The sequence below is a fragment of the Magnolia sinica genome, chromosome 12, assembly GCF_029962835.1.
Source record: "Magnolia sinica isolate HGM2019 chromosome 12, MsV1, whole genome shotgun sequence".
NCBI classification, from domain to species: domain Eukaryota; kingdom Viridiplantae; phylum Streptophyta; class Magnoliopsida; order Magnoliales; family Magnoliaceae; genus Magnolia; species Magnolia sinica.
In genome coordinates, this window is record NC_080584.1 from 75168409 (window position 1) to 75183108 (window position 14700).

Genomic DNA, 14700 nt, shown 5'->3' on the forward strand with positions numbered 1-14700 from the left:
TTTTAATATGCAACCCAAGAAATAAGGCAGGTCCAAGGCTTAAGTGGACCACAAAGTGGGGATTGAACGTCCACCATTAAAAACTTCTTGGGAGCCGGAGAAGTTTTGTATCATGCTGATATTTGTGTTTTCACTTCATCCATGTCTACATGACCTTATGAATAGGTTGTATGGTAAAACAAATATTACGTTGGCCCTTAGAAAGGTTTCAACTGTGGGTGTCATTATTAGTGCAGGTTCCTTTGGTCTGGTCCATTTAAGCCCTGGACTTGCCTCATTTTTTGGTTTATATATTAAAATTATCTGAAAAAATCATTGAACGGCGTGGATAAAACACTTACATCACGGTAGGTCCCACAGAGCCCTGCCCGGACGGATTACCGGGTGGGGGTAGGACGCAATCCGCGTCCGTATTCTACTGCCTCTGCATTCGATTTTCCCATGCAGTGGATACCATCACACAAGACCAACCGCTCACTGACGGGAACACCTTGATTTCTGCTGGTGAGGTCTTTGAGCTGGGCTTCTTCAGCCCTGGCAAGTCGAAGAATCGTTTTTAAAGAACATTTTAGGGCTTGATACCAAAAATGAGAGGAATATAAATATCAGATGGACCACACCGCAGGAAAACAATAGTGATTGGATATCCACCATTAAAATTCTCCCAAGGCCCAATGTACTGTTTATTTGACATCCAATCTGTTGATTAGGTCATATAGACCCAGATGAATGGAAAAAACAAATATCAGCTTGATCCAAAACTTTTATGGCCTCCAAAAAGTTTTTAATGGTCGATGTTCATTCAACACTATTTTCCTGTACTGTGGTCCACTTGAGATTGGGATATATCTTATTTTTGGTCTCATACATTAAAATGATTTAGAAACATAGATGGACGGCATGGATGAAACACATACATCATGGTGGGGCCCACATAGCACCAACCACCAACCGAGTAGCCAATCAGTTTCCGGGGACGCGGATTGGACACCGAGAGGTTGAGTAGACTCGCGGAGTGAAGTGACCAAGTTATGTGGGCGCCTTACTGATATATGTTTTGCATTCAAGCTGTCCATCTATTTGGAAATATAATTTTACATAAAGATTTAAGGAATGAGTAAAATCCAAAGCTCCAGTGGACCTCACCACAGAAAACAGTGGGGAGAGTGACGCCACCGTTAAAAACTTAAATAGGAAGGTTTCAACAGTAGGCATCAATCTCCCCACTGTTTTTTATGGTGGGGTCAACTACATATTGGATTTGCCTCATTCTTTAACTCATGCCCTAAAATTAAATCTCCAAATAGATGGAGGGTGTAGATAAAGCACATACATCATAGTGGGCCCACATACAGCACAATGGGCCCACATAACTTGGTGACGTCACTTGAGTAGCGAATCTCGCTCCTCTACCTGTCAGTAGCTAATCCGCGTCCATTGCCGTGTAGTTTCCGACCTCTGACTTTTCACTTTAGATCTTTTCTTGACCAGTATACGTCCTTTGACTTCTCATTTCAAATGTTTTTCTAACCATTCATTTGTAGACTTATCACTTCAAATCTTTTCCTAACCATTCATTTGTAGGCCACCGACGGAAAGGCTGCAATTACCATACCAAGGACTATTCTCAGGTGAGTGGTGCCATTCAGCCCCAACTCGGATCTGGGTTGGACGAGTCAATTCAAGTAGCCGAGTATTTTGACCATCTTCCAGACTGGCTATACAAGTGAAGTGGTCATAATCTTTCAGTATTCACCACTGAACATTTGGCTGTATGTTTGGGTAATCAGGCCTAGTAGAGTTTGTTTCCTTAACTCATCGGCCATAGGCGCCATTCAATCACCTTCCATTGCTGGCGAATTGCAAGCTTCTTACTCATTCCATGATGGAAAGCAACTCCGGCAAACTGTTTATTGTTCTGAGTTTCTCCATATTCTACTGCCTCTGCATTCGATTTTCCCATGCGACGGATACCATCACACAAGACCAACCGCTCCCTGACGGGAAGACCTTGATTTCTGCTGGTGAGGTTTTCGAGCTGGGCTTCTTCAGCCCCGGCAAGTCGAAGAATCGTTACGTGGGAATATGGTACAAGAAAGTCACGAACCAAACGGTTGTATGGGTTGCCAATAGGAAAAACCCAGTCTTGCATTCATCTGGTGTCCTTACAATCAACAGCAACAATGGGAATCTGATGATCTTGGATGAGATTGGAGGCAACTTCATGGTGACATCTGATTCTGCTACCAATCAAACAAGTGCTCGGCTCTTGGATTCCGGAAACCTCATCCTGATAGAAGGGAATTCGACGAATGATGAAGGCCGGGTCATATGGCAAAGCTTTGATTATCCTACCCATACATATCTCGCTGGCATGAAACTGGGAGTGAATAGAACGAGTGGGCGAAACTGGTTCTTTGCTTCATGGATAAGTGAAGATGACCCTGCTCCTGGGGACTACACTTTTGTAATAGATTCCAATGGATTGCCTCAATTTTTTATACAGAGAAAACGGCAAAACTACTGGAGTAGTGGCACTTGGAATGGAGAGGTTTTCAGCCTTATTTCTGGAATGATAAGAAGTACTATCTTCAATTACAGCTACATATCGAATGAGGATGGGGCATATTTTATTTATTCACTTTATGATAAAACTATAATTTCAATAATGGTGATGGACGTGTCTGGGCAACTCAAGCAATTGATATGGCAGGAGAACAGCCAATCTTGGAATTTGTTTTGGTCTCAACCAAGAGTGGCATGTGATGTTTATGCTGCTTGTGGGGCTTATGGTATCTGTGATGATAGTACGTCCTTGTGCAAGTGCTTGCACGGGTTTGAGCCTTACTCTCGAGGAGAATGGGATGCAGGTGATAAATCAAAGGGGTGCGTGAGGCGAATAGAACTGAAGTGTGGGAATCAAGATGGGTTCTTGCGGTTGAGTGGCATGATGTTTTCTGGTAACCCTCGAGTTCTAAAGAATTCAAGTCTCAGCCTAGAAGATTGCGAATTTGAATGCAGGAGAAACTGCTCTTGTATTGCTTATGCTTCTGCTCATGACAACAGAACCGGATGTTCCTTGTTGGATGGAGAGTTGTTGAATATTCGTGATACCTCCAGCAATGTCCCTGATCTTTATGTTCATCTCTCTGCTTCAGAGTTTGGTATGCCTACTAACTCTTGGCAACAAGTCATTCGTATCGGTAGATTTTATCGTTTCAACATCATTTTCTTTTTCCTGTTTCCGCTTATCATTTTTAATTGTGTATTTGTTTGTTTTCTTATGCCTGTAAAAGTAGGAAACTGCAACTTTATCTCAGTCTGAATGATTCTGTATATATATATATATATATATATATATATATATATATATATATATATATATATATATATATATATATTATGCTTGTGCTGTGAACCGCAATGATTTTCAACCATACATTCTTTTTTGTACTAATCAATACATGTTCAAATACAGAAAACAATACAAGTTCAGACCGAGGAAAGAAGAAGAGGAAACAAGTAATCAGTGCACTAACAATCTCTCTGTCCATACTTCTACTGGGCTCCTTTATGTGTTGTTTCTGTATGCGAAAGCTAATGCATAAAGGTAAAAATTCTCTTAGTCATGAACTATGCAATTGACATTTTGATTCATCAAGTGAAGCAACTGTTTTGCTACCAACCAGGGAAACGGGAAACAAGCCAAGAAGTATTATTGCGTGAGTTAGGAGATGATGGGTCAGATGACAGGGAACTCATGAATGCAAATAGGCTCAGAGAAGGTGGAAGGAAGGGTCTGGAGTTGCCGCTATACAGTTTTGCAAGTATAGTAGCTGCCACAGATAACTTCTCTCCAACAAATAAGCTTGGGCAGGGTGGTTTTGGCCCTGTTTATAAGGTAACCTTATTTCATTGACACTAGTCCAATTTAGATAATAAGAAATGACATGTATTTCCGCAGGGGATTTGAACAACGCTTTTAATTATTGAGAAAATCCAACACATGGTTCCTGTTAGACTTTTTTTTCTTTTTTTCCTTTTCTTTTTGGTTTTAGCCACTACCCCAACTGGAAATGGCTCTGGAACCATGCAGAAACTCTTTTTGTGCAGAGAAAATAAAAAGAAATCCCAACAAACCCTATTGGTAAACTACTACGCACTGGAATCATGAGTGTATGTTGGTGAATCTCAAGGAACAGAACGCAGTCAGGAAATTGAATTTCCAAGATGACCATAAACTTGAAAATCATCTAGAGAGAGAGAGAGAGAGAGAGAGAGAGAGATTGAAATTCACAGAAACCATATTTCAGAAATATATCCCATGACTTGGAAAATCATGAGAAAGAAAGGAAAATAAAGCCAATAGAGAAAACATCACTCTTATTCATGCCACCTCCAAATAATTACTAATGATCATGTAATTTTGTTTTCACCAGTACCTTTTCAAATACTATTATCTTCCTATCAAGCTTTTAACAGATTCACTAGGAAAATATTTCTAAGAAGAAGCAAATCCTAATCATGCTCTCGAACTACAACTATCAATTGAAAGGACAAGAAAAATAATTCATCTTAGATGATTCACTCTCTAAAAGTAAGTGTAGAGGTAACAAAACCTCTTATCTTACAATAAATAACATACTTAGTTGCCAAATTTCCATGTCTGTCACAACGTATGTTGTCCATCGGCAAAATAACTCTGCTTTAACAGGACTATATTTATTGCCAAACACCAACACACGAAGTATACACCACTTAGTGTATTGATATTGAATAGAAGATGCTGACGGAAAATGACAATCTTCAGGGTAGGTTGTCCGAGGGACAAGAAATCGCTGTGAAAAGGCTTTCAAGAAGTTCTGGACAAGGTCTAGAAGAGTTCAAAAATGAGATTTTACTTATTGCCAAACTCCAACACATGAATCTTGTTAGGCTTTTGGGTTGCTGCATTGAAGGAGAAGAAAAGATACTGCTCTACGAATACATGCCCAACAAAAGCCTGGACTTCCTCCTCTTTGGTTTGTTTCTCTTTAACACTCTCCAACTCCATGCAATACTATGGTGATAGTTTGGCATCATTTCTCAATTTGCGGTCTCTCATCCACTGTACATGTGCCATACATGCACTCTTCTCAAACCATCCAAATCTTCACCCCATTCCACAAGGATCATGACTCAAATTAAAATTCATACTGATCAGATGATCTTAGTCATCAGATTTTGGTCCACTAATTCGCACTGTTCAGGAACCAATTTCTTTTAACCGAATTCTACTGGAGTTATTTTTCGGATTTGCTTCATCCACAACCTACATTATGATTACAATGATCTAGCTCAATAAATTCAAATACCACATGTCTGGTGGATAGGACAACACTACTTGAGAAATGGACTATCTCGAAGTCCTGTCCGTCAACTTCATCTACATTCATGTCCTTTATGTTGGTAGAATATTCTCTACCATGTGCTCTAAAATACCTTCTTGTTAATATATTTGAGTCTGAAAATGATGCAGATCCAACCCAAGGAAAGCTTTTAGATTGGGGAAAACGCATCCACATCATTGATGGAATTGCTCAAGGGCTTCTCTATCTTCACAAGTACTCCAGATTGAGAGTTATTCACAGAGATCTTAAAGCCAGTAACATCCTCTTGGATGGTGAGATGAGCCCCAAGATATCAGACTTTGGCATGGCGAGAATTTTCGGGCGAAATGAATCAGAGGCAAATACAAATAGGATTGTTGGAACTTAGTAAGTAAATTCATTCACAAGTACCAATCTACACCTAACCACATACGCTTCTGTATACCCATAAACATGCCCAACTGATTGTCTAACTTCAATTGAAATTTTGTTGAATGGTGGAATTCCAGTGGTTATATGTCTCCCGAGTATGCAATGGAGGGCCTTTTCTCAGAGAAATCTGATGTCTTTAGCTTTGGAGTCTTACTTCTAGAGATTGTCAGTGGCAAGAAGAACACAAGCTTTTATCATTCTGATATGTCTCTAAACCTTCTCGGATATGTGAGTAACCAGAACAAATCTACCATCTTGGTTTCATGTTTCAAAACACCTTGTTTTTGTTTCGTTTTGGAATCCGACAATGACTTACAACCAAGAAAGATGTAATTGTTTCAGGCATGGGAATTGTGGAAGGATGGTAGGGTCTCGGAGTTGATGGACCCAACGTTAGGTGATACAACATCTACTGGCTGCGACATTTCGAGATTCATCCAAATGGGACTCTTATGTGTGCAGGAAAGTGCGAGGGATAGACCCACCATGTCCGGCGTTGTTTCTATGCTTAGTAATGAAATGGCAATGTTGGCTAATCCGAAACGACCTGCATTCTTTCTAGGAAGAAGGGGGCTTGAGGGAAATTCATCTAAAATCAGAACAGAGAATTGTTCCAATAATGATGTAACTATTTCTGTGATAGAAGCTAGATAGACATTCACACTTCAGAACAGAGTATGCCTCTTTTTCCAATCAACGGAAGTTTAGTTGGTTGAAGTTCAAATAATTCTTACCATTTTATGTCAGTCAGATTAAATGATTATGTTGTATCCTCCCATATGAGACAATGAGTATTATGGGTAAGATTGTGGGATTTATTCTCTAAACTCCCATAAATAAGCTATTATTTCTTTGAATTCTAGAGTTGAATGCGAGTCATTGGAAATTTTCTATTCATTGTTCTAAATTCATGAACAAACATGGATGGGAACCATCATCCCTTACAGATCAAGTTTCTTATGATGGCCCATATAGCATATGGTATCCGACACATTCTGGCTCCTGGTACACCACTTCAACCTTGATCTTGACACTCGTAACTGTTCTCCCTCCATTGCCAGCCGACAAAACCCAGCAATGCTGAAACATATCTTTTAAGATGTAAGAAGATGCAAGTGTATGAGTTCCTCACAATACTCTTAGACTGACAAAAATGAGGCTGATCTAGAACTCAAGAAGCCCACAGCACAGATAACAGTTTGGTTGAGCTTTCGGGCCAGCCTGCCTCAATGAGGCTTGGGATGGAGTATGTGGCCTGCAGGACGGGTTCAGCCTTAAAATTAAGGCCTGCTTCTCAGGCAGGTTTGGACCATTTACAAAAGCACGTCAGCCCCACTGAGCCCATTAAGATTTCAGAGGGTAATTTTGTAATACATAGTATATAAAAATCCTCATTTACTCATGTTACATGCTCCTCATCTCTCTCTTCCATCGGAGCCAATCGTTAGGCTTAAGCTTCTATCTGGTGGCCCCATCATACTTGACCCGTAATGGCTCTGACACCATTTGTTAAACTGGGAGTTCATCTGCCTCCTGACATCGCTCGGTGGGGCCCACAAGCTGAGTGTTCGTAATCATCCACGCCTCTGTTTCCATTACATAAAGAGTACTTACAATATTAACAAAACAAGCCCCTGTACTGCATGTAGAATCAGCAATCCTCTCCTCGTTGCAATTTCCAATTTCATTGTCAAAGTTAGGCGCATGTGAGAAATTATTCAGAAGAAGTTGCAGAAAAAACAATATAAAAATCATTCTTGGGCTCCTATTTAGTGACCCCATGATGCATGACCCGGTGGAGAAAAATGCACCAGTTAGAATATAGTAATACGATTGTTAGACTTTTGTCCATTCCAAGAAGACCATTTTAAGTGACTTAGGTGAGTTGTGCCCATTCAGCCCCAACTCGCTTCTGGGTTGGATCAGTCAATTCAAGTAGCCAAGTATTTTGTCCATCTTCCTGACTGGCTATAGAAGTGGTCATAAGTTTTCAGTATTATTTCCTTAACTCATCAGTCATAGGCGCCATTCAATCACCTTCCATTGACGGCGAATTGCAAGATTACTCATTCGATGATGGAAAGCAAATCTGGCAAACTGTTTATTCTTCTCAGTTTCTTCACATTCTACTGCCTCTACATTCAATTTTCCCACACGGCGGATACCATCACACCAGACCAACCACTTCCTGACGGGAAGACCTTGATTTCTGCTTTTGAGGTTTTTGAGCTGGCCTTCTTCAGCCCCAGCAAGTCAAAGAATCGTTATGTGGGAATATGGTACAAGAAAGTCACGAAACAAATGGTTGTATGGGTTGCCAATAGGAAAAACCCAGTCTCGCATTTATCTGGTGTCCTTGCAATCAACACCAACAATGGAAATCTGATGATCTTGGATGAGATTGTAGTCAACTTCATGGTGACATCTGATTCTTCTAGCAGTTACACAAGTGCTTGGCTCTTGGATACTGGAAACTTCATGCTGATGTAAGGGAATTCGACAAATGACGAAGGCCGGGTCATATGGCAAAGCTTTGATTATCCTACCGATACATATCTCCCTGGCATGAAACTGGGAGTGAATATAAAGAGTGGGCGAAAATGGTTCCTTGCTTCATGGACAAGTTAAGATGACCCTGCTCCTGGGCACTTCACTTTGGGAATGGATTCCGATGGATTGGCGCCTCAGTTTCTTATACGGAAAGAACGAAACAAATATTGGACTAGTGGAACTTGGAATGGGAAGAGTTTCAGCCTGATTCCTGAAATGGGAAGAAATAATATCTTCAATTACAGCTACATATCGAATGAGAATGGGACATATTTTATTTATTCACTTTATGATAATACTATAATTTCAATATTGGTGATGATCGTGTCTGGGCAAATCAAGCAATTGACATGGATGGAGAAGAGCCAATCTTGGAATTCGTCCTGGTCTCAACCAAGAGTGGCATATGAGGTTTATGCTCCTTGTGGGGCTTACGGTATTTGCGAAGGGACGGTGCTCTCTTTCTGCAAGTGCTTGCACAGGTTTGATCCTTACTCTCGAGGAGATTGGGATGCAGGTGATAAATCAAAGGGGTGCGTGAGGCGAATAGAACTGAAGTGTGGGAATCAAGATGGGTTCTTGCCATTGAGTGGCATGATGTTTTCTGGTAACCCTTGAGTTCTAAAGAATTCAAGTCTCAGCCTAGAATGCTGCGAAGTTGAGTGCAGGAGAAGCTGCTCTTGTATTGCTTATGCTTCTGCTCATGACAACAGAACCGGATGTTCCTTTTGGGATGGAGAGTTGATGAATCTTCGTAAGATCTCCAGCAACATCTCTGGCAAAGTCCCTGATCTTTATGTTCGTCTTGCTGCTTCAGAGCTTAATACACCTACTGACTCTCGACAACAAGTCGATCCACCTACTGACTCTTGACAACAAGGCACTAGAAATGGTAAATTTTAATGATTTGTCTTCATTTTATTTTTCCCAATTTCGGTTATCTTTTGTTTGTTTTCTTATGGCGGTAGAAGTAGGAAACTCAACTCTATCTCAGTCAGACTGATTCTATATGTATGTTATGCATGTGCTGTGAGCTGCAAAGGCTTTCAAATGTGCGTTCTGTTTTCTACTAATTAATAAAAGTTCGGGCACAGGAAAGAAGAAGAGGCAGCAAGTAATCATTGCAGTAACAATCACTATGTCCATCGTTTTATTGGGCTCCCTTACGTGTTATTTCTGTAGGCGAAAGCTCATGCCTAAAGGTAAAAATTCTCTTAACCTTGAACTGGGCAATGGACATTTTGATTCATGAAGTGAAGTGAGCCTTTTGCTGACAACCAGGGAAGCAGGAAAGAAGCCAAGAAGTATCATTGCATGAGTTACGAAATAAAGGGTCAGATGACTGGGAATCAGTAAATGAAAATATGCTCAGCAAAGGCAGGACGAAGGGTCTGGAATTGCCGTTATTCAGTTTTGCAACTGTAGTAGCTGCTATGGATAACTTCTCTCCAACAAATAAGCTTGGGCAGGGTGGTTTTGGCCCTGTTTATAAGGTAACCATTAATTTCATTGATAACTAGTTTAATTTATATAATAAGAAATGAACTTGTTTCTCTGTATATGGATTTGAAAAAAAAAATAGGATTTTAATTATCAAGAAAATGCAACACAGTATGATTTATGTTAGGCTCTTTGTTTTTTTTTTCTTCTTCTTCTTTTTCTTTTTTTTTTTTCATCCAGTCTCCAAGGGAACTCACAACTGCAACTGGCAGATGGTTATGTTACCAAGCAGAAACTCCTTTTGCTGAATAAACAAAAGAAACCCCAACGAACCCAATTGGGAAACTACTACAGGCTGAGATCATGAGCATGTGTTGGTGAATCTCAAGGAACAGAACTCAGTGTGGAAATTGAATAGCCCAGATGGCTGACTATACACTTGAAAATCATCTAAAGAGAGTAAGAAAGAGATTGAAATTCAAGGAAACCATATTTCACAGATACCGTTTAAAATAGTATTCGTATTTCCTATTAAGTTTTTAACTCATACTCACTATTAAAGTAATTCCAAGAAAGAAGCAAAATCCTAATCAAGCAATTGATCTACAACTGTCATTTGAAAAGATAAGAAAAATAATTCATCTTAGCTGATTCAAACTTTTAAACCTCTATCTTAACATAAACTTCAAAAATGAGATTATACTTATTGCCAAACTCCAACACATGAATCTTGTTAGGCTTTTGGGTTGCTGCATTGAAGGAGAAGAAAAGATACTGCTCTACGAGTACATGCCCAACAGAAGCCTGGATTTCTTCCTCTTTGGTTTTTTGCTCTTTAACACTTTCCAGCTCCACGCAATACTATGGTGATAGTTTGTCATCATCTCTCAATTTGCGGTCTCTCATCCACTGTACAGGTGACATAAATGCCACAAACCATCCAAATCTTCGCCCCATTCCATATGGATCATGACTCGAAATTCATACTGATCGGATGATCTTAGTAATCAGATTTTGGTCGTCTAATTCACACTGATCGGAACCAATTTCTTTTAACCAAACTCTGCTAGTGTGATTTTTGGCATTTGCTGCATCTACAATGCACATTATGATTACATTGATCCAGCCCAATACGCTTATATACCATGTGTATGGTGGATGGGACAACACTAAAGAAATGGACTATCTGGAAGTCTTGTCCTTCAACTTCATCTAAATTCATTTCCTTTATGTTGGTAGGATATTCTCTACTACGTGCACTAAAATACCATCCTGTTTATATATTTGAGTCTAAAATTGATGCAGATCCAACCCAAGGAAAGCTTTTAGATTGGGGAAAACGCATCCACATCATTGATGGAATTGCTCAAGGGCTTCTCTATCTTCACAAGTACTCCAGATTAAGAGTTATTCACAGAGATCTTAAAGCCAGTAACATTCTCTTGGATGGTGAGATGAACCCCAAGATATCAGACTTTGGCATGGCGAGAATTTTCGGGTGAAATGAATCAGAGGCAAATACAAATAGGGTTGTTGGAACTTGGTAAGTAAATTCATTCACAAGTACCAGTCTACACCAAACCACATACACATCTATATACCCATAAACATGCCTAACAGATTGTCTAACTTCAATTGAAATTTTGTTGAATGGTGGAATTCCAGTGGTTATATGTCTCCTGAGTATGCAATGGAGGGCCTTTTCTCAGAGAAATCTGACGTCTTTTGCTTTGGAGTCTTACTTCTAGAGATTGTCAATGACAAGAAGAACACCAGCTTTTATTATTCTTATGGGTCTCTAAACCTTCTAGGATATGTGAGTAACCAGAACAAATCTACCATCTTGGTTTCATGTTTCAAAACACCGTGTTTTTGTTTTGTTTTGGAATCCGACAATGACTTTACAACCAAGAAAGATGTAATTGTTTCAGGCATGGGAATTGTGGAAGGATGGTAGGGTCTCGGAGTTGATGGACCCAACGTTAGGTGATACAACATCTACCGGCTGAGACATTTTGAGATTCATCCAAATGGGACTCTTATGTGTGCAGGAAAGTGCGAGGGATAGACCCACCATGTCCGATATTGTTTCTATGCTTAGTAACGAAATGGCAACGTTGGCTAATCCGATACGACCTGCATTCTTTCTAGGAAGAAGGGGGGTTGAGGAGAATTCATCTAAAATCAAAACAGAGAATTGTTCCAATAATGATTTAACTATTTCTGTGGTAGAAGCTAGATAGACATTCCCACTTCAGAACAGAGTATGCATCTTTTTACAATCAACGGAACTTCTAGTTGGTTGAGGTTCGAATAATTCTTACCATTTTACATGAGTCAGATCAAATGATTATGTTGTAGCCTCCAATATGAGACAATGTGTAGTATGGGTAAGATTGTGGGATTTATTCTCTAAACTACCATAAATAAGCTATTGTTTCTTTGAATTCTAGAGTTGAATGCAAGTCATTGGAAATTTTCTATTCATTGTTCTAAATTCATCAACAAACATGGATGGGAACCATCATCCCTTCAGAGCAAGTTTCTTATGGTGGCCCATATAGCATATGGTATCAAATACATTCTTGCTCCTGGTACACCATTTCAACCTTGATCTTGACACTCCTGACTGTTCTTCTTCCATTGCCAGCCAATGAAACCCAGCAATACTGAAATCGATCTTTTAAGAAGTAAGAAGATGCGAGTGTATGAGTTCCTCACAATACTGACGAAAATGAAGTTGATCTAGAACTCAAGAAGCCCACAACACAGATAACAGTTTGGATGGGGATTGATGTAGGGATGAACGTGATGAGATCGATCACCATCTTCCCCAAGGATAACTACTACAAATCCACGGAGCTTCTTTGGACTCCTCATAGATACTTCTCAAATCCACATGGAAAAAGCAAGATAAATATAAATAAATTCAATAAAATTTGTAATTTTATTGATAAATAATAAAAATAAATTTACAACCCTTTAAATAGGGATACCAAGCCTTGAAGAAATTTCATAATTAAACTACATGTAAAACTCCCTTAAATTTGTAACTTACTATAAATAGTAAATTTACTATTTATGGTAAGGGTCCTATATGGCTTAACCACGTTATTCTCCTAATTTTTATTAGCACCTTTCATGTTGGATACAACTCCTAGAGCCCAATGGATGAAGAGTTATAATAAAACCGAAACTTACTACAAATATTAAAAATGGAAATAAACATGAAATTCGACTGTCGATCTGATGGAATCTCGCAAATTCGGCGTGGGCAACCTGGCTATTGGTTAAAGTAGCTCGTCCTACCCAAAATCATATATGGTATGTCAAGTAACTCATTCCAGTTTGCGAGATATGCCTGTTTTAAGGTTCTAATGATCTTGATGACTTCTGCCTTCTATCAGGCCTTCTCTGGTCCATGTTGGACATGAAAGTCCTCGTGACCTGCTCTACATTAGGGATGCCCTGCTTGAAGCTTCCCTGATGTTCTTTGGGGCCTTCTTATGTTTCTATTTGTTATGTGACGCAGGGATGAACATATATATATATATATATATATATATATATATATATATATATATATATATATATATATATATATATATATATATATATATATATATATATATAAAAAGCTTATCTCTCTCTTTTATTTTTTTTCCTATATAAGAAATCTCTTACTAAAAAATACCTCAGATGATGATACTAACCAAAGCCTATTTCAACTGGGCCTTAGAGAGAGAGAGAGAGAGAGAGAGAGAGAGAGGTTTCTACGTATAAAATGTGTAGAAGCATTTCACTTTTACAATGCCACCACCTCAACATTCTCTCACTTAAAGATTTCTTTAATAGCGTGAAAAATACTCTAATACTAGCTGTTCAAACTTTATTGATGATTAGGTAACAACAAGGTCAAAATAAGTTCTACACTAAACAAATTTCTCATTTACAATTAGAGGTGGGCATGTCTAATACAAGCCGCAAAGGTAATTAACAAAAGGCACTTAGGCAATAAATGGTCCGTAAGATGGTAAGTCCACCATAATTTCATTTAATTTTTTTACACAAATGACCACTAATTTGAGGACCTCTAAATATGCCATAAAGTAATCGCAAATGGTAAAACAAGTCACGTACAATGTTACTAACATTCACACATATAAAGTGTGCATCTTAAATCAGATTAGAAATACTAGAGATCATAGCATGTTAAATTTCTTGAATTTAATTCTAAACATGTTGCATTTATAAAAGATTACTCAAATGGAACTAACATTAATCATTATTTTCATGTTGCACTATATTAAGAAATCAACAAACTAATTAAACTAAGCTAACTATTATGATGTAGGAAAAGCTTGAAGGGTGATCCTCACCTTGGGTGGGTATCTTTTCTGATTTGTAACATTCCTATGAAGTGAATGTGATGGTCCTAAAATCTAATCAAGTAGGGATATTAGTGTTCACTATGAAAATAGGTTTCTCAGGTTCACCTAAAACCCTCACAATTGTGTCTTTCAAATGGGCTTACACAATTCAAAAACCCCACTTTCTGAGTTTTCTGGCTCTCCTTAAATAACTAACACAATGAGATTTTTCTAGCTCAATCTCAAAAGAAACAAAAAACATACAAGATTTATAAAAATGTAAAATACTTGGATATCTCCTTTTATTATAGCCCGGAAGAACCAAATCAGAGTAGAAGTTCGAATATAGAAGTTCAATGTTCAATACTCACTTGGAAATGGTTCTAAGTTCTAATTGATTTTAAATTAAATCAAGTTGGGCTAGCTCTATTTGATTTTGATTCCAAGAAGTGGAATATCACAATTCCTCTTTCAAATCAGATTGGAAAGCAGAAACAAAATCAAATATCAAAAGCTAACAAAAGAGAATATTAAATATG

General features: G+C 38.6%; 1 protein-coding gene and 1 pseudogene across 3 annotated transcripts in view; both read left to right on the forward strand.

The window, feature by feature from the left end:
* Nucleotides 1-1641: 1641 nt before the first annotated feature.
* LOC131221746 (receptor-like serine/threonine-protein kinase SD1-8) overlaps nt 1642-14700 on the forward strand; it is a 79043-nt gene continuing 65984 nt past the window's right edge. The window contains exons 1-7 of one of the 3 annotated variants that reach the window (XM_058217057.1): nt 1657-3164; nt 3479-3610; nt 3690-3901; nt 4811-5021; nt 5519-5756; nt 5879-6029; nt 6144-6607. In XM_058217057.1, the coding sequence (XP_058073040.1) occupies nt 1883-3164; nt 3479-3610; nt 3690-3901; nt 4811-5021; nt 5519-5756; nt 5879-6029; nt 6144-6455 (2538 nt within the window). In that variant the 5' untranslated portion in view covers nt 1657-1882 and the 3' untranslated portion in view covers nt 6456-6607. Of the gene's footprint in view, nt 3165-3478; nt 3611-3689; nt 3902-4810; nt 5022-5518; nt 5758-5878; nt 6030-6143; nt 6608-14700 lie in introns of those variants that run through there. The other 2 variants (XM_058217059.1, XM_058217058.1) reach the window with 2 other exon arrangements.
* LOC131221748 (G-type lectin S-receptor-like serine/threonine-protein kinase At1g11330) lies at nt 8333-12034 on the forward strand (annotated as a pseudogene).